We start from the raw sequence: 21,055 nt of genomic DNA on the forward strand, positions 1-21,055 counted from the left end.
GACTGACGTAGAGGGGAGGAGCTATATGCAGCTCTGCTGGGTGAATCCTCTTGCATTTCCTGTTGGGGAGGAGTTATATCCCAGAAGTAATGATGACCCGTGGACTGATCACACAACAGAAGAAAGGAATTTATCAGGTAAGCATAAATTATGTTTTTCTGTGACACTCTAATCTATGGTTGGGCACTTTATTTATAAAGTTCTAAATATATGTATTCAAACATTTATTTGCCTTGACTCAGAATGTTCAACATTCCTTATTTTCAGACAGTCAGTTTCATATTTGGGATAATGCATTTGAATCAATCATTTTTTCTTACCTTAAAAATTTAATTTTTTTTCCTGTGGGCTGTTAGGCTCGCGGGGGCTGAAAATGCTTCATTTTATTGCGTCATTCTTGGCGCTGACTTTTTTGGCGCAAAAAATCTTTTCTGTTTCCGGCGACACGTATGACGCCGGAAACAGAAAAGATTTTTTGCGCCAAAAAAGTCAGCGCCAAGAATGACGCAATAAAATGAAGCATTTTCAGCCCCCGCGAGCCTAACAGCCCACAGGAAAAAAAATTAAATTTGCGCCAAAAATGTCGGCGTTCCGGATGTGGCGTCATTTTTGGCGCCAAAAAGCATTTAGGCGCCAAACAATGTGGGCGTATTATTTGGCGCCAAAAAATATGGGCGTCGCTTTTGTCTCCACATTATTTCAGTCTCATTTTTTCTTTGCTTCTGGTTACTAGAAGCTTGTTTATTGGCATTTTTTCCCATTCCTGAAACTGTCATTTAAGGAATTTGATCAATTTTGCTTTATATGTTGTTTTTTCTCTTACATATTGCAAGATGTCTCACGTTGCATCTGAGTCAGAAGATACTTCAGGAAAATCGCTGTCTAGTGCTGGAACTACCAAAGCTAAGTGTATCTGCTGTAAACTTTTGGTAGCTATTCCTCCGGCTGTTGTTTGTATTAATTGTCATGACAAACTTGTTAAAGCAGATAATATTTCCTTTAGTAATGTACCATTGCCTGTTGCAGTTCCCTCAACATCTAAGGTGCAGAATGTTCCTGATAACATAAGAGATTTTGTTTCTGAATCCATCAAGAAGGCTATGTCTGTTATTTCTCCTTCTAGTAAACATAAAAAATCTTTTAAAACTTCTCTCTCTACAGATGAATTTTTAAATGAACATCATTCTGATTCTGATGACTCTTCTGGTTCAGAGGATTCTGTCTCAGAGATTGATGCTGATAAATCTTCATATTTATTTAAAATGGAATTTATTCGTTCTTTACTTAAAGAAGTACTAATTGCTTTAGAAATAGAGGATTCTGGTCCTCTTGATACTAATTCTAAACGTTTAGATAAGGTATTTAAATCTCCTGTGGTTATTCCAGAAGTTTTTCCTGTTCCTAATGCTATTTCTGAAGTAATTTCCAGAGAATGGGATAAATTGGGTAATTCATTTACTCCTTCTAAACGTTTTAAGCAATTATATCCTGTGCCGTCTGACAGATTAGAATTTTGGGACAAAATCCCTAAAGTCGATGGGGCTATTTCTACCCTTGCTAAACGTACTACTATTCCTACGTCAGATGGTACTTCGTTTAAAGATCCTTTAGATAGGAAAATTGAATCCTTTCTAAGAAAAGCTTATCTGTGTTCAGGTAATCTTCTTAGACCTGCTATATCTTTGGCTGATGTTGCTGCAGCTTCAACTTTTTGGTTGGAGACTTTAGCACAACAAGTAACAGATCATGATTCTCATAATATTATTCTTCTTCTTCAGCATGCTAATAATTTTATCTGTGATGCCATTTTTTTATATTATCAGAGTTGATGTCAGGTTTATGTCTCTAGCTATTTTAGCTAGAAGAGCTTTATGGCTTAAAACTTGGAATGCTGATATGGCTTCTAAATCAACTCTACTTTCCATTTCTTTCCAGGGTAACAAATTATTTGGTTCTCAGTTGGATTCCATTATCTCAACTGTTACTGGTGGGAAAGGAACTTTTTTACCACAGGATAAAAAATCTAAGGGTAAAAACAGGGCTAATAATCGTTTTCGTTCCTTTCGTTTCAACAAAGAACAAAAGCCTGATCCTTCATCCTCAGGAGCAGTTTCAGTTTGGAAACCATCTCCAGTCTGGAATAAATCCAAGCCTTCTAGAAAGGCAAAGCCTGCTTCTAAGTCCACATGAAGGTGTGGCCCTCATTCCAGCTCAGCTGGTAGGGGGCAGGTTACGTTTTTTCAAAGAAATTTGGATCAATTCTGTTCACAATCTTTGGATCAATTCTGTTCACAATCTTTGGATTCAGAACATTGTTTCAGAAGGGTACAGAATTGGTTTCAAGATGAGACCTCCTGCAAAGAGATTTTTTCTTTCCCGTGTCCCAGTAAATCCAGTGAAAGCTCAAGCATTTCTGAATTGTGTTTCAGATCTAGAGTTGGCTGGAGTAATTATGCCAGTTCCAGTTCTGGAACAGGGGGTGGGGTTTTATTCAAATCTCCTCATTGTACCAAAGAAGGAGAATTCCTTCAGACCAGTTCTGGATCTAAAAATATTGAATCGTTATGTAAGGATACCAACGTTCAAGATGGTAACTGTAAGGACTATCTTGCCTTTTGTTCAGCAAGGGCATTATATGTCCACAATAGATTTACAGGATGCATATCTGAATATTCCGATTCATCCAGATCATTATCAGTTCCTGAGATTCTCTTTTCTGGACAAGCATTACCAGTTTGTGGCTCTGCCGTTTGACCTAGCTACAGCTCCAAGAATTTTTACAAAGGTTCTCGGTGCCCTTCTGTCTGTAATCAGAGAACAGGGTATTGTGGTATTTCCTTATTTGGACGATATCTTGGTACTTGCTCAGTCTTTACATTTAGCAGAATCTCATACGAATCGACTTGTGTTGTTTCTTCAAGATCATGGTTGGAGGATCAATTCACCAAAAAGTTCATTGATTCCTCAGACAAGGGTAACCTTTCTGGGTTTCCAGATAGATTCAGTGTCCATGACTCTGTCTTTAACAGACAAGAGACGTCTAAAATTGATTTCAGCTTGTCGAAACCTTCAGTCACAATCATTCCCTTAGGCAGCCTTATGCATGGAAATTCTAGGTCTTATGACTGCTGCATCGGACGCGATCCCCTTTGCTCGTTTTCACATGCGACCTCTTCAGCTCTGTATGCTGAATCAATGGTGCAAGGATTAAACACAAAGATATCTCAATTAATATCTTTAAAACCGATTGTACGACACTCTCTAACGTGGTGGACAGATCACCATCGTTTAATTCAGGGGGCTTCTTTTGTGCTTCCGACCTGGACTGTAATTTCAACAGATGCAAGTCTCACAGGTTGGGGAGCTGTGTGGGGATCTCTGACGGCACAAGGAGTTTGGGAATCTCAGGAGGTGAGATTACCGATCAATATTTTGGAACTCCGTGCAATTTTCAGAGCTCTTCAGTCTTGGCCTCTTCTGAAGAGAGAATCGTTCATTTGTTTTCAGACAGACAATGTCACTACTGTGGCATACATCAATCATCAAGGAGGGACTCACAGTCCTCTGGCTATGAAAGAAGTATCTCGAATTCTGGTTTGGGCGGAATCCAGCTCCTGTCTAATCTCTGCGGTTCATATCCCAGGTATAGACAATTGGGAAGCGGATTATCTCAGTCGCCAAACGTTGCATTCGGGCGAATGGTCTCTTCACCCAGAGGTATTTCTTCAGATTGTTCAAATGTGGGAGCTTCCAGAAATAGATCTGATGGCGTCTCATCTAAACAAGAAACTTCCCAGGTATCTGTCCAGATCCCGGGATCGTCAGGCGGAAGCAGTGGATGCATTATCACTTCCTTGGAAGTATCATCCTGCTTATATCTTTCCGCCTCTAGTTCTTCTTCCAAGAGTAATCTCCAAGATTCTGAAGGAATGCTCGTTTGTTCTGCTGGTAGCTCCGGCATGGCCTCACAGGTTTTGGTATGCGGATCTTGTCCGGATGGCCTCTTGCCATCCGTGGACTCTTCCGCTACGACCAGACCTTCTGTCGCAAGGTCCTTTTTTCCATCAGGATCTCAAATCCTTAAATTTAAAGGTATGGAGATTGAACGCTTGATTCTTGGTCAAAGAGGTTTCTCTGACTCTGTGATTAATACTATGTTACAGGCTCGTAAATCTGTATCCAGAGAGATATATTATAGAGTCTGGAAGACTTATATTTCTTGGTGTCTTTCTCATCATTTTTCTTGGCATTCTTTTAGAATTCCGAGAATTTTACAGTTTCTTCAGGATGGTTTAGATAAAGGTTTATCCGCAAGTTCTTTGAAAGGACAAATCTCTGCTCTTTCTGTTCTTTTTCACAGAAAGATTGCTAATCTTCCTGATATTCATTGTTTTGTACAAGCTTTGGTTTGTATAAAACCTGTCATTAAGTCAATTTCTCCTCCTTGGAGTTTGAATTTGGTTCTGGGGGCTTTTCAAGCTCCTCCGTTTGAACCTATGCATTCATTGGACATTAAATTTCTTTCTTGGAAAGTTTTGTTCCTTTTGGCAATCTCTTCTGCCAGAAGAGTTTCTGAATTATCTGCTCTTTCTTGTGAGTCTCCTTTTCTGATTTTTCATCAGGATAAGGCAGTGTTGCGAACTTCTTTTGAATTTTTACCTAAAATTGTGAATTCTAACAACATTAGTAGGGAAATTGTGGTTCCTTCGTTATGTCCTAATCCTAAGAATTCTAAGGAGAAATCATTGTATTCTTTGGCATCTTGGTTGAAATCTTTAATTCATCTTGCCTATGTTGAGTCGGGTAAATCTCCGCCTCAAAGGATTACAGCTCATTCTACTAGGTCAGTTTCTACTTCCTGGGCGTTTAGGAATGAAGCTTCGATTGATCAGATTTGCAAAGCAGCAATTTGGTCCTCTTTGCATACTTTTACTAAATTCTTCCATTTTGATGTATTTTCTTCTTCTGAAGCAGTTTTTGGTAGAAAAGTACTTCAGGCAGCGGTTTCAGTTTGAATCTTCTGCTTATGTTTTTCATTAAACTTTATTTTGGGTGTGGATTATTTTCAGCAGGAATTGGCTGTCTTTATTTTATCCCTCCCTTTCTAGTGACTCTTGCGTGGAAAGATCCACATCTTGGGTAATCATTATCCCATACGTCACTAGCTCATGGACTCTTGCTAATTACATGAAAGAAAACATAATTTATGTAAGAACTTATCTGATAAATTCATTTCTTTCATATTAGCAAGAGTCCATGAGGCCCGCCCTTTTTTTGGGGTGGTTATGATTTTTGTATAAAGCACAATTATTCCAATTCCTTATTTTTTATGCTTTCGCACTTTTTTATCACCCCACTTCTTGGCTATTCGTTAAACTGAATTGTGGGTGTGGTGAGGGGTGTATTTATAGGCATTTTGAGGTTTGGGAAACTTTGCCCCTCCTGGTAGGAATGTATATCCCATACGTCACTAGCTCATGGACTCTTGCTAATATGAAAGAAATGAATTTATCAGGTAAGTTCTTACATAAATTATGTTTTCTGTTATAAACCTCAGGCACCTCTGCACCTTGTGTTACTTCCTTTCTCTCCTTTTTCCTTCGGTCGAATGGGGTTGGAGGGAAGGGAGGTGATACTTAACAGCTTTGCTGTGGTGCTCTTTGCCTCCTTCTGCTGGCCACGAGTGATATTCCCAATAGTAATTAGAAATGATCTGTGGACTCGGTGTCATAAAAGAGAGAAATTTATCAGATAAGCATAAATTTCTTCTACAAGATATGACGAGTCCACGGATTTCATCCTTACTTGTGGGATTTATCCTCCTAACAGGAAGTGGCAAAAAGCACCACAGCAGAGCTGTATATATATATATAGCTCCTCCCTTCCCTCCACCCCCAGTCATTTTCTTTGCCTGTGTTAGTAATAGGAAGAGGTAAAGTGAGGTGTTAGTTTTAGATTCTTCAATCAAGATATTTTTTATTTTAAAATGGTACCAGTGTGTACTATTTTTCTCAGGGAGAAATCATCAGTTTCCTGAGAGGAATGAAGAGATCTTTTTTTCTACCCTGAGATTGATGATCTTAGCAGTCGTTAGATCCATTCTGGTTCCCACAGAGTTTCTGAAGGTAGTGCAAGAGAAATCTTCAGTGTGGAGACCGGTGTCTTGCTACAAGCAGCATTGAGGTATGTTCAGTCTTTTATTTCTGAGGAGACTTGTTATATCAGAACTGGCTGACATTATTCCCTGTAAGGGAAAGGGTAAGCAGTAGACATATAGGAATTATGGGTTACTGTGTTTACTAGTGTATACATAAGGGTTACTACGTTTATGTAGATCACCTGGGGCTGTTTTTGTTTAAAGTTTATTTACCAGATAAAAAGACTTTTTACAGGGTAACTCCTTGTTCTATGTGTTTAGAGGCCATTTGGAACCCCCTCTTACTTTGTGTACTTCTGGTACTGAAAGAGCCTTACAATGTAAAAAGCATATTTTATGTAAAGAAAGTGTGCCTAAGGATGATTCTCAGTCTGAAGAGAATCAGGTTATGCCGCCTAATTCTCTCCAAGTGTCACAACCTTTAACGCCCACCCAAGCAACGCCGGGTTCCTCAACCGCGTCTAATTCATTTACTCTGCAGGATATGGCTGCAGTTATGTCAACTACCCTTACAGAGGTATTATCTAAGTTACCAGGGTTACAGGGTAAATGCAGTAGGACAGGTATAAATGTGAATACTTGAGTCCTCTGACGCTTTGTTGGCTATTTCCGATGTGCCCTCACAGGGATCTGAGTTGGGGGTCAGGGAAATTTTTTCTGAGGGAGAACTTTCGGAACCGGGAAGTGTGTTACCTCAGACAGATTTGGACATTGTGCCCTTTAAATTTAAGCTAAAACACCTCCGCCTACTACTTCGGGAGGTCTTAGCGACTCTGGATGACATTGACCCTATTATGGTACCACCAGAAAAATTGTGTAAAATTGACAAATATCTAGAAGTACCCGTTTACACTGATGTTTTTCCGGTTCCTAAGAGAATCTCAGAAATTATCAAGAAGGAATAGGACAGACCGGGTATACCTTTCTCTCCTACTTTTAAGAAAATGTATCCCATATGAGACACCATTCGGGACTCTTGGCAGACTGTCCCCAAGGTGGAGGGAGCTATATCTACCCTGGCTAAGCGTACAACTATTCCTATTGAGGACAGCTGTGCTTTCAAAGACCCCATGGATAAGAAATTAGAGGGTCTTCTAAATAAGTTATTAATTCATCAGGGTTTCCTTTTACAACCAACAGCCTGCATTGTTTCAGTTACTACTGCAGCGGCTTTCTGGTTTGATGCCTTAGAAGAGTCTCTTAAGATGGAGACTCCTTTTAGAGGATATTTTAGATAGAATTAAAGCTCTCAAGCTAGCTAATTCTTTTATCATAGATGCCGCCTTTCAAATTGCTAAATTGGTGGCTAAGAATGCAGGATTTGCCATTTTAGCGCATAGAACGTTATGGTTAAAATCGTGGTCTGCTGATGTGTCATAAGTCAAAGCTTTTGGCTATTCCTTTCAAGGGTAAGACCCTATTCGGGGCTGAATTGAAGGAAATCATCTCTGACATTACTGGAGGTAAAGGTCACGCTCTACCTCAGGATAAGTCTTGATGAGCGGTAAACAAAATAATTTTCGTTCCTTTCGGAACTTTAAAGGAGTACCCTCTTCTTCCTCTTCCTCCACAAAGCAGGAAGGGGATTTTGCTCAGGCCAAGGCCGTGTGGAGACCCAACCAGGCTTGGAACAAAGGTAAACAACCCAAGAAGCCCGCTGCTGCTACCAAGACGGCATGAAGGGGCGGCCCCTGATTCGGGACCGGATTTAGTAGGGGGCAGACTTTCTCTCTTTGCCCAGGCTTGGGCAAGAGATGTTCAGGATACCTGGGCACTGGAAATTGTGACCCACAGGTATCAACTGGAATTCAAAGGATTTCTTCCAAGGGGGAGATTTCTTCTTTCACGATTGTCTGTAGACCAGATAAAGAGAGGTGTTCTTACTTTGTGTAAAATACCTCTCTACTATGGGGGTAATTCGTCCCGTTCCAAGACTGGAACAGGGGCAGGGGTTTTACTCAAATCTTTTCGTGGTTCCTAAAAAAGAGGGAACTTTCAGACCCATTTTAGATCTCAAGAGTCTAAACAAGTTTCTCAGAGTCCCGTCGTTCAAGATGGAGACTATTCGAACAATTTTACCAATGATCCAGGAGGGTCAATATATGACTACCGTGGACTTGAAGGATGCATACCTTCATATTCCTATTCACAAGGATCATCATCAGTAACTAAGGTTTGCCACTGCACCCAGAATCTTCACAAAGGTTATAGGGTCCCTTCTGGCGGTTCGCAGGGCATAGCAGTGGCGCCTTATCTGGACGATATCTTGATTCAGGCGTCGACTTATCATCTAACAAAGTCTCATACAGACAGTGTTGTCCTTTCTGAGAACTCACGGTTGAAAGGTGAATCTAGAAAAGAGTTCACTAATTCCACAAACAAAGGTTCCCTTCTTGGGAACACTGATAGATTCTATAGCAATGAAAATTTTTCTGACAGAGGTCAGAAAGTCAAAAATTCTAAATACTTGTCGAGCCCTTCAGTCCAATCCTCGGCCGTCAGTGGCTCAGTGTATGGATGTAATTGGATTGATGGTGGCGGCAATGAACATCATTCCGTTTGCTCGGTTTCATCTCAGACCTCTGCAACTGTGCATGCTCAATCAGTGGAATGGGGACTATACAAATTTATCTCCTCCGATAAATCTGGATCAAGAGACCTGAAACTCTCTTCTTTGGTGGTTGTCGCCGGATCATCTGCCCCAGGGGACGTGTTTCTACAGACCCTCGTGGGTGATAGTGACAACGGACGCCAGTCTACTAGGCTGGGGTCCAGTCTGGAATTCCCTGAAGGCTCAGTGTGTATGGACTCAGTTGGAGTCTCTGCTTCCAGTCAATATTCTGGAATTGAGAGCAATATTCAATGCGCTTCAGGCGTGGCCTCAGTTGGCTTCGGCCAAATTCATCAGATTCCAGTCGGACAACATCACGACTGTGGCTTACATCAATTATCAGGGAGGAACGAGGAGTTCCTTAGCAATGACAGAAGTATCCAAGATAATCCGATGGGCAGAGACCCACTCTTGTTATCTGTCGGCAGTCTACATCCCAGGAGTGGACAACTGGGAAGCGGACTATTTAAACCGACAGGCTTTTCATCCGGGGGAGTGGGAACTCCATCCGGAGGTTTATGCCTCACTGATTCTGCGATGGGGCAGACCGGAATTGGATCTGATGGCATCTTGACAGAATGCCAAGCTCCCAAGATATGGATCCAGGTCGAGGGATCCTCAGGCCGAACTAGTAGATGCCTTGGCAGTGCCTTGGTCGTTCAACCTAGCTTATGTGTTTCCACCGTTTCCTCTCCTTTCCCGGGTGATTGCTCGGATCAAACAGGAGAGAGCTTTGGTAATTCTGATCGCACCTGCGTGGCCACGCAGGACTTGGTATGCAGATCTAGTGTACATGTCCTCTCTGCCTCCATGGAAACTCCCAGTGAGACAGGACCTTTTCATTCAAGGTCCATTCCAACATCCAAATCTAATTTCTCTGCAGCTGACTGCTTGGAGATTGAACGCTTGATTTTATCTAAGCGGGGATTCTCTGATGCGGTCATCGATACTTTGATTCAGGCACATAAGCCTGTAACTAGAAAGATCTTTCATAAGATATGGCGTAAATATCTTTTTTCGTGTGAATCCAAGGGTTACTCATGGAGTAAGGCTAGGATTCCCAAGATTCTGTCTTTTCTCCAAGAAGGCTTGGAGAAAGGGTTATCAGTGAGTTCCTTATAGGGACAGATCTCTGCTTTGTCAATTTTACTACACAAACGTTTGGCAGATGTTCTGGACGTTCAGTCTTTTTGTCAGGCTTTAACCAGAATTAAGCCCGTGTTTAAACCAATTGCTCCACCCTGGAGTCTGAATTTAGTTCTTAATGTTCTTCAAGGGGTTCCGTTTGAACCTATGCATCCCATAGATATTAAGCTGTTTTTTTAAAGACAGATTTAAATTAGTTATATTTTTTGTAAACTTCAGTCACCTCTGCACCTTTGGCTTTTCCTTTCTCTTCCTAACTTCGGTCGAATGACTGGAGGTGGAGGGAAGGGAGGAGCTATATATATACAGCTCTGCTGTGGTGCTCTTTGCCACTTCCTGTTAGCAGGAGGATAAATCCCACAAGTAAGGATGAAATCCGTGGACTTGTCATATCGTAGAAGAAATTAATTTATCAGGTAAGCATAAATTTACTTTTCGTTTCATGCTTACCTGATAAAAAATGTTCTTTCCGGGCATGGAGAGTCCACAACCCCTCCCTTTTTAAATTTAATTTGGCATTTTTTTGTGTAAACCTCAGGCACCTCTATACCCTTGTGTTCGCTTCTTTTTACATTTTCCTTCGGCTGAATGACTGGGGATTACTAAGTGACACTTAACAGCTCTGCTCTTTGCCGCCTCCTGCTGGCCAGGAGTTGAATATCCCACTAGTAATTGTAATGAAGTTGTGGACTCTCCTTGCCCGGAAAGAAATACATTTATCAGGTAAGCATAAATTTTATTTCTAACCTTGTCAATGACTATTTGCTATTCAAACTTATTTCATGCATGTCTTCATGAAAAGTAAGGAAATGCCTTAGTGACCCCAAACTTTTGAATGCCAGTATGTGTTTGTATGTAGGTGTGGATGAGCTACTGGTTCTTGAAGAACTTGAGGGTAGTGGTGGAAGAATTAAAAAGACTAAGGAACAGTATACCAGTCACTCTATTGTTTTTATTTTATGTTATTTCTGTTTAGGGTTCCCTGATTTAATTTTTTTTTGTTTTTTCTTTTTATGCTTTTAAAGGTTTTAGCTCTTCATTTAGCTCAATTGGGCATGGTGGTGGCTTTACATCTTTCTCCTCTTCGTCATTTGGAGGAACAGGAATGGGTAACTTCAAGTCTGTATCATCATCCACCAAAGTGATTAATGGCAGAAAAATTACAACAAAGAGGTATGTCAAAAATCCCCAAATCTACTGTACAGTATATTGATTCAAGGTAGTTCTCCTTAACTCACGTACGTTTATCCACCAGTAGTAATCTGTATACCATGAGAATACATGTCAAGGTACATTTTATTTACTGTTGCTTTGTTGTGCTCTTTCCATGTTGTCTTGCAAATTTTGCATATGTTTTTTCTGCATTAAAATGTTACTTTTTCTGTTGAGCATATTAAAGTATAGTTGTGCAAATAGCAAAAATAAGATTTAAAGAACCATTAAATACAGTAGAATTGCATAATCAACAAGGGCATAATAAAAAGACAGTGAAATAGCCAGTAGATTTTTTGTTTTTCCATTGACTTTTCAAAACGGATTTAAATTTGCTGGCCGCCTGTATCATGTGAATCAGCCAATCACAAACTCATATACTTATACACTGAACTTTTGCACATTCTCAGTAGTAACTGGTGCCTCAAAGTGTGAATATAAATTAACTGCACAGTTTGATAATGGAAGTAAATTGGAAAGTGCGCATGCTCTAGCTGAATCATGAAAGTTTAATTTTCATTTTTGTGTCCCTTTAATTATATGAATGCATTTAAGGAAGATCGCAGTCTGTCTAAATTGAAGATTTTTTGATACATAATACAAATCAAATTAAGTTGCATGTCTGTGTTCCTGCAGAATTATTGAGAACGGGCAAGAAAGAGTTGAAGTTGAAGAAGATGGACAGCTTAAGTCCTTAACAATAAATGGTAAGGAGCAGCTGCTACGCTTGGATAACAAGTAAATTCAACGCACGCATGTATCAGAAATATTAACCTAAACAAGCACCATTTGTGGATTATCAGGAACATTTTTGAAGATTTCAAAGAACTGTTAAGAGTATATCTGTACTTTAAGGCATATTTATAAGAAGCTCCTTGGAGTTTCTGTATTTGTCATAGACTCAGTTCAATTTTGGGACCACGTTCAAAAGACTTTTTTTTTTTTCTCTCCGTCTTAATGTTGTAATTTTCTGTATGCACTTTTTAAACTAACCTCCTGTTGCCAGGATGTATTTGTATTGCAAACTTCTCTGGCAGTGAAAGGATTGAAGAGGTGAGCAGATGTTTATCATTAATTGGTTGGACCAATTGTTTACTAACAGCATGACTTGTTAGTTTCCATTTTTTGTTTAAAATGATTTCAGTGTTAGCTGTCCAATCTGCTACTAATCCAACTTTTTCAAACATTTTTAGTGTTGATCATATTTCACAGTATAAAAACCATATGTTTTATTGGTAATGCATATTTGGTTACAATATTTCAAGACTTTTTCTAGTTGTGCATGAGTGCTGGCAACTTAATTAAGCTGTTTAATAATTTCACCATGCAAGAAAAGGAAAGTCATTTTTTGTCATTCTTTAAAAGTTGGATATGAATAAATGCTGATATTTGTAGTGCATTCCTTTTTAATGGTATTTGTAGCATTCTTGTGTCTGTGTGAACGTTTGGGTAATTATTGAAACAGTTTATTTGCTTTGCATAAGGTAGCTGCCCTCCTTGTTTCTAAACATTTAAATCTGCAACACTTTTTCACATCTGAATTTCTTTTCACCAGTCTGTACACTTGCTTTATGGGTACTATCTGCTTTTTAAGAATATGGGAAATGCCTCACGCTTTGGAATTTAGGTTGTGAGAGTTATGAGTGCATAAATCATTTAAAATGTGTAAAATTAACACGATTACATGTGTTATTGATAAAATTAAGCTGGTTTTCGATTTCTATAACACAATATGAAACAGATTTCTGTAAAACAATACGCTGTAAACAACTTCTTAGCTTAAATGTGCGCAATTAAACACACCACTGTAATTTACCAATTGGGGGATTTGTTACTATTTATGTTTACTGCAGGGAAAATTCTAATTCTTACTAGTACAGACATGCATCTATACATATACATATTTCCATAGAAAATGTCTTTATGCAGCTTTTAAAGCATGTCAAGGATAGGACAGTATTTCTTTTGGTTTACTTTCCTATCTTTATTCTTTAAAGCACTGCACTGGCAGAAGAGAGTCCGTGGTTAAAATGGGCTTAGGAAACTGAAAGGCGTGACATTTATAAAACTCGCATACCTTTACCCAGATTCCATTGATCCACTGGAACCACTGTTGGCTCATTTGTTCTGTTTGCTTGCTCTATTAAATTATTTATTTTTTACATATCCTCTCCCTCTTATTGTATAGCAGCCTGTACCTGGATTCTTGCTAATTTTATCCTTATCCTTTTATTTAAAAGGGGAACACTTGTTTCCTCTACTTTAATTTTAAGCTACCTTTTAATTCTTTGATCAGTAGAATTAATTTTGTGTGTAAAAATAAATTGAAATAGGTGCTATCAAAGAAGTAATTGTTTTGCATCGATCACTACCATGTTTTCTAAATTAAAATTGTTTTCTCTCCATATGCTATAATTCAGCATTGAAGAATATTTCCTAGTGCCACTTAGTATGTGAAAACGTTTCGGCATTCTCTTGACCCCTCTCGCTAATTGTGATAAGGGTCCAACAACCCCTTACTCCTTTCACGGATTTCTAAAACAATGTTGCACCCCAATATACAGTCCCTCTGACACACAACTTTATCGGAGCTGCATTTTTTTTATGGACTAGCCTTGCTCTCCAGGATCACCTATTCAGGATAATCCTAATTAGGACAAGATTTCCTTGTAGAAGCAGGCAAAGAGCTTGGATCTTCCATTATGTTATGGTATTCTTATATTTTTTAATTTTTTTTTATATTGTGCTATTCTTTATCCTGCATTTCCAAATATTCCTATTTCTCTAAGTGCACTATTGGCATACCTCTAGTTGTAGGTTCATAGGAGACCTATTTCATTAAGATGAATTTTGGTATAACTCAACCTTAATTTTGTATTATCCTAATGTGTTGTCCTGTTCAAAGCAGATTGCTTTGTATAGATTTCTGTCTTCTATTTATAGTAAATATAATATCATTCTAATGGAGGACAGTTTGCTAATTCTGGGATGACGGCTTGAGGTCACATTACATTATGCTCTCTCTATCTTGCAAGGATAATGCCTCAAAATTAAATAAAAATTTGTCTTTAGTGAATTTATTTTAGCCATAACTAGTACACAAATTTTTAAAAATTACAAATAAACACAACATCAGAAAGAAGACGAAAAACATTTTTAATGTGGTAAATGTGGTCTTCGCTTTTTATGCAGCGCCAAAAGGTTTTCCTTCTACCTTTTTCCCTCTATCACATGTTGTGCAGATAAAATACAATAACTAGTACAGGTTTATTTTCTCACAAGTGCAATGATTTTTTTTCTTCAGTTTCTATTCCAGAAAACAAAGGGATCACATACTCAAGTATACAACCCATACTAGTTTACAGCTGGGTGTATCTTATAAAAGCAGGGCATATGAATTGACCGGTCCGGTCGCCAATGGCGACCTAAATTTCTTGCGGGCAAGTAAAATTTTTAAGTTACCAGCCCGAGCGGCGACCTGACATTGTAAGGGGGATATAAGAAGCAATAATAAAAAATGTCAATTTGCCTTTCAAATATGCGCACACACGGGAAAGGAGGGTAGAAAGGGGGAGGTTCTTTCTGTTAAATGCATTCAAAGACCTCCCCTTATCTTCATGGCTCTTGGTCGCTTCCTTGTCAGTTGCTACTTCCCACCCCTAAGGTTGTCTGCGCGGGAAGACATCCTGCTAGAGCGGTGAGTGTCTCTTCTCTGTGTGTGTATTAATGAAGTATGGGTTAAAGTGACTATATAGTTATGGTAGGCAGCTTGCTCATGTACATTATGCCGACGTACTCCAGGGTCCTCTGCAGAACTTCAGCACAATGTACATGAGCAAGCTGCCTACTATAACAATATAGAGCACTGCACAATTTCTCTGGACGCTACTTTCTCCAACATAGGTGTGTCCGGTCCACGGCGTCATCCTTACTTGTGGGATATTCTCTTCCCCAACAGGAAATGGCAAAGAGCCCAGCAAAGCTGGTCACATGATCCCTCCTAGGCTCCGCCTACCCCAGTCATTCTCTTTGCCGTTGCACAGGCAACATCTCCACGGAGATGGCTAAGAGTTTTTTGGTGTTTAAATGTATTTTTTATTCTTCAATCAAGTGTTTGTTATTTTAAAATAGTGCTGGTATGTACTATTTACTCTGAAACAGAAAAGAGAAGAAGATTTCTGTTTGTAAGAGGAAGATGATTTTAGCAAACGTTACTAAAATCGATTGCTGTTTCCACACAGGACTGTTGAGATGAAGTAACTTCAGTTGGGGGAAGCAGTTGGCAGACTTTTCTGCCTGAGGTATGACTGGCCACATTTCTAACAAGACTTTGTAATGCTGGAAGGCTGTCATTTTCCCTATGGGGACCGGTAAGCCATTTTCTTAGATTAAGTAAAAGAATAAAGGGCTTTATAAGGGCTTAAAAAACTGGTAGACATTTTTCTGGGCTAAAACGATTACTTTGCTAAGCATATTTGGCAGATTATAACTCTTTATAGCTATTATAATCTTGGGGATTGTTGTTAAAAAACGTCAGGCACTGTATGGACACCTTTTTCAGATGGGGGCCTTCTCTAGTCATAGGCAGAGCCTCATTTTCGCGCCACTAATGCGCAGTTGTTTTTGGAAAGCAAGGCATGCAGATGCATGTGTGAGGAGCTAAGAACCACTGAAAAAGCTTATAGAAGGCGTCATTTGGTATCGTATTCCCCTCTGGGCTTGGTTGGGTCTCAGCAAAGCAGATACCTGGGACTGTATAGGGGTTAAATGTAAAAACAGCTCCGGTTCCGTTATTTTAAGGGTTAAAGCTTTCAAATTTGGTGTGCAATACTTTTAAGGCTTTAAGACACTGTGGTGAAATTTGAACAATTGCTTCATGCTTTTTCGCATATTCAGTAATAAAGTGTGTTCTGTTTAAAATTTAAAGTGACAGTAACGGTTTTATTTTAAAACGTTTTTTGTGCTTTGTTGACAAGTTTAAGCCTGTTTAACATGTCTGAACCATCAGATAAGCGATGTTCTATATGTATGAAAGCCAATGTGTCTCCCCATTTAAATATGTGATAATTGTGACATAGTGCCCAAACAAAGTAGGGACAATGATGCCACAGATAATAGTGCCCAAGATGATTCTTCAGATGAGGGGAGTAAGCATGGTACTGCATCATCCCCTTCTGTGTCTACACCAGTTTTGCCCACACAAGAGGCCCCTAGTACATCTAGTGCGCCAATACTTATTACCATGCAACAATTAACGGCTGTTATGGATAATTCTATTGCAAATATTTGATCTAAAATGCCTACTTATCAGAGAAAGCGCGATTGCTCTGTTTTAAACACTGAAGAGCAAGAGGACGCTGATGATAACGTTTCTGACATACCCTCACACCAATCTGAAGGGGCCAGGAGGGAGGTTTTGTCTGAGGGAGAAATTTCAGATTCAGGAAAAATTTCTCAACAAGCTGAACCTGATGTTGTAAAATTTAAATTAGAACATCTCCGCGCACTGCTTAAGGAGGTATTGTCTACTCTGGATGATTGTGACAATTTGGTCATTCCAGAGAAATTATGTAAGATGGACAAGTTCCTAGAGGTTCCGGTGCCCCCCGATGTTTTTCCTATACCCAAGCGGGTGGCGGACATAGTAAATAAGGAATGGGAAAGGCCCGGCATACCTTTTGTTCCTCCCCCTATATTTAAGAAATTATTTCCTATAGTCGACCCCAGAAAGGACTTATGGCAGACAGTCCTTAAGGTCGAGGGGGCGGTCTCTACTCTAAACAAACGCACTACTATTCCCATAGAAGATAGTTGTGCTTTCAAAGATCCTATGGATAAAAAAATTAGAGGGTTTGCTTAAAAAGATGTTTGTTCAGCAGGGTTACCTTCTACAACCAATTTCATGCATTGTTCCTGTCACTACGGCAGCGTGTTTCTGGTTCGAAGAACTAGAAAAGTCGCTCAATAAAGAATCTTCGTATGAGGAGGTTATGGACAGAGTTCAAGCACTTAAATTGGCTAACTCTTTTATTCTAGATGCCGCTTTGCAATTAGCTAGATTAGCGGCGAAAAATTCAGGGTTTGCTATCGTGTCGCGCAGAGCGCTTTGGCTAAAGTCTTGGTCAGCGGATGTGTCTTCCAATACAAAATTGCTTAACATCCCTTTCAAGGGCAAAACACTGTTTGGTCCTGATTTGAAAGAGATTATTTCAGACATCACCGGGGGAAAGGGCCACGCCCTTCCTCAGGATAGGTCTTTTAAGGCTAGAAATAAGCCTAATTTTCGTCCCTTTTGCAGAAACGGACCAGCCTCTACTTCTACATCCTCTAAGCAAGAGGGTAATACTTCTCAACCCAAACCAGCCTGGAGACCGATGCAAGGCTGGAACAAGGGTAAGCAGGCCAAGAAGCCTGCCACTGCTACCAAAACAGCATGAAGGGATGGCCCCCGATCCGGGATCGGATCTGGTGGGGGGCAGACTTTCTCTCTTTGCTCAGGCCTGGGCAAGAGATGTTCAGGATCCTTGGGCACTAGAAATAGTTTCTCAAGGTTATCTCCTGGAATTCAAGGAACTACCCCCAAGGGGAAGGTTCCACAGGTCTCTATCTTCAAACCAAATAAAAAGACAGGCATTCTTACATTGTGTAGAAGACCTGTTAAAGATGGGAGTAATTCATCCAGTTCCAATAGGAGAACAAGGGATGGGGTTTTACTCCAACCTGTTCATAGTTCCCAAAAAAGAGGGAACATTCAGACCAATTTTAGATCTCAAGATCCTAAACAAATTTCTCAGGGTTCCATCGTTCAAAATGGAAACCATTCGAACGATCCTTCCTACCATCCAGGAAGGTCAATTTATGACCACGGTGGATTTAAAGGATGCGTACCTACATATTCCTATCCACAAGGAACATCATCAGTTCCTAAGGTTCGCTTTCCTGGACAAGCATTACCAGTTTGTGGCACTTCCATTCGGATTAGCCACTGCTCCGAGAATTTTCACAAAGGTACTAGGGTCCCTTCTAGCGGTTCTAAGACCAAGGGGCATTGCAGTAGTACCGTACTTGGATGACATCCTGATTCAAGTGTCGTCTCTGTCAAAAGCAAAGGCTCATACGGACATCGTCCTAGCCTTTCTCAGTTCTCACGGATGGAAAGTGAACATAGAAAAAAGTTCTCTTTCCCCGTCAACAAGAGTTCCCTTCTTGGGAACAATAATAGACTCCTTAGAAATGAGGATTTTTCTGAAGGAAGTCAGAAAATCAAAACTTCTAAGTTCTTGTCAAGTACTTCATTCTGTTCTTCTTCCTTCCATAGCGCAGTGCATGGAAGTAATAGGATTGATGGTTGCAGCAATGGACATAGTTACTTTTGCACGAATTCATCTAAGGCCATTACAACTGTGCATGCTCAGACAGTGGAATGGGGATTATACAGACTTGTCTCTGACGATTCAAGTAGATCAAAGGACCAGAGATTCACTCCGTTGGTGGCTGATCCTGGACAACCTGTCACAGGGAATGAGCTTCCGCAGACCAGAGTGGGTCATTGTCACGACCGACGCCAGTCTGGTGGGCTGGGGCGCGGTCTGGGAACCCCTGAAAGCTCAGGGTCTATGGTCTCGGGAAGAATCTCTTCTCCCGATAAACATTCTGGAACTGAGAGCGATATTCAATGCTCTCAAAGCTTGGCCTCATCTAGCAAAGGCCAAATTCATAAGGTTTCAATCAGACAACATGACGACAGTTGCATATATCAACCATCAGGGGGGAACAAGGAGTTCCCTGGCGATGGAGGAAGTGACCAAGATAATTCAATGGGCGGAGGATCACTCCTGCCACTTGTCTGCAATCCACATCCCAGGAGTGGAAAATTGGGAAGCGGATTTTCTGAATCGTCAGACATTCCATCCGGGGGAGTGGGAACTCCATCCGGAAATCTTTGCCCAAATAACTCGATTATGGGGCATTCCAGACATGGATCTGATGGCCTCTCGTCAGAACTTCAAGGTTTCTTGTTACGGGTCCAGATCCAGGGATCCCAAGGCGACTCTAGTAGATGCACTAGTAGCACCTTGGACCTTCAACCTAGCTTATGTATTCCCACCGTTTCCTCTCATTCCCAGGCTGGTAGCCAGGATCAATCAGGAGAGGGCTTCGGTGATCTTGATAGCTCCTGCGTGGCCACGCAGGACTTGGTATGCAGACCTGGTGAATATGTCATCGGCTCCACCATGGAAGCTACCTTTGAGACAGGACCTTCTTGTTCAAGGTCCATTCGAACATCCGAATCTGGCTTCCCTCCAACTGACTGCTTGGAGATTGAACGCTTGATTTTATCAAAGCGTGGGTTTTCAGATTCTGTAATAGATACTCTGATTCAGGCTAGAAAGCCTGTAACTAGAAAAATTTACCATAAGATATGGAAAAAATATATCTATTGGTGTGAATCTAAAGGATTCCCATGGAACAAGATAAAAATTCCTAAGATTCTATCCTTTCTACAAGAAGGTTTGGAGAAAGGATTATCTGCAAGTTCTCTGAAGGGACAGATCTCTGCGTTATCTTTTTTACTTCACAAAAGGCTGGCAGCTGTGCCAGACGTTCAAGCGTTTGTTCAGGCTCTGGTTTGAATCAAGCCTGTTTACAGACCTTTGACTCCTCCCTGGAGTCTTAATCTAGTTCTTTCAGTTCTTCAAGGGGTTCCGTTTGAACCCTTACATTCCGTAGATATTAAGTTATTATCTTGGAAAGTTTTGTTTTTGGTTGCAATTTCTTCTGCTAGAAGAGTTTCTGAGTTATCTGCTCTGCAGTGTTCTCCGCCCTATCTGGTGTTCCATGCAGATAAGGTGGTTTTGCGTACTAAGCCTGGTTTTCTTCCGAAAGTTGTTTCCAACAAGAATATTAACCAGGAGATAGTTGTACCTTCTTTGTGTCCGAATCCAGTTTCAAAGAAGGAACGTTTGTTACACAATTTGGACGTAGTCCGTGCTCTAAAATTCTATTTAGAGGCCACTAAAGATTTCAGACAAACATCTTCTTTGTTTGTTGTTTATTCTGGTAAAAGGAGAGGTCAAAAAGCGACTTCTACCTCTCTTTCCTTTTGGCTTAAAAGCATTATCCGATTGGCTTATGATGCTGCCGGACGGCAGCCTCCTGAAAGAATCACAGCTCATTCCACTAGGGCTGTGGCTTCCACATGGGCCTTCAAGAACGAGGCTTCTGTTGACCAGATATGTAAGGCAGCGACTTGGTCTTCACTGCACACTTTTGCCAAATTTTACAAATTTGATACTTTTGCTTCTTCAGAGGCTATTTTTGGGAGAAAGGTTTTGCAAGCCGTGGTGCCTTCCATTTAGGTGACCTGATTTGCTCCCTCCCTTCATCCGTGTCCTAAAGCTTTGGTATTGGTTCCCACAAGTAAGGATGATGCCGTGGACCGGACACACCTATGTTGGAGAAAACAGAATTTATGCTTACCTGATAAATTACTTTCTCCAACGGTGTGTCCGGTCCACGGCCCGCCCTGGTTTTTTTAATCAGGTCTGATGAATTATTTTCTCTAACTACAGTCACCACGGTATCATATGGTTTCTCCTATGCATATTTCCTCCTGTACGTCGGTCGAATGACTGGGGTAGGCGGAGCCTAGGAGGGATCATGTGACCAGCTTTGCTGGGCTCTTTGCCATTTCCTGTTGGGGAAGAGAATATCCCACAAGTAAGGATGACGCCGTGGACCGGACACACCGTTGGAGAAAGTAATTTATCAGGTAAGCATAAATTCTGTTTTTGCTTCAAAAACTGACTTTAACAATTTGTAGAAAACATACCATCTCCATGCACCCAGTCAAATCTGCTAGCGCGGCACTAACAGTTGCGCTAGTAGTTGAAAGGCAGCCGGACAGAAAGGGGGAAAAAAAGTGTTTA

The 21,055-nt window shown here is 40.5% G+C and overlaps 1 protein-coding gene across 1 annotated transcript in view; it reads left to right on the forward strand.

Moving 5' to 3' along the window:
* Window positions 1–21,055, forward strand: part of DNAJB6 (DnaJ heat shock protein family (Hsp40) member B6) — a gene marked incomplete in the record, with an annotated part of 514,710 nt that overhangs the window by 313,800 nt on the left and 179,855 nt on the right. The window contains 2 exon segments of the mRNA XM_053713826.1: window positions 10,940–11,087; window positions 11,763–11,833. Of these exon segments, the coding sequence (XP_053569801.1) occupies window positions 10,940–11,087; window positions 11,763–11,833 (219 nt within the window).

Source organism: Bombina bombina, chromosome 5, assembly GCF_027579735.1.
Source record: "Bombina bombina isolate aBomBom1 chromosome 5, aBomBom1.pri, whole genome shotgun sequence".
Taxonomy (NCBI): domain Eukaryota; kingdom Metazoa; phylum Chordata; class Amphibia; order Anura; family Bombinatoridae; genus Bombina; species Bombina bombina.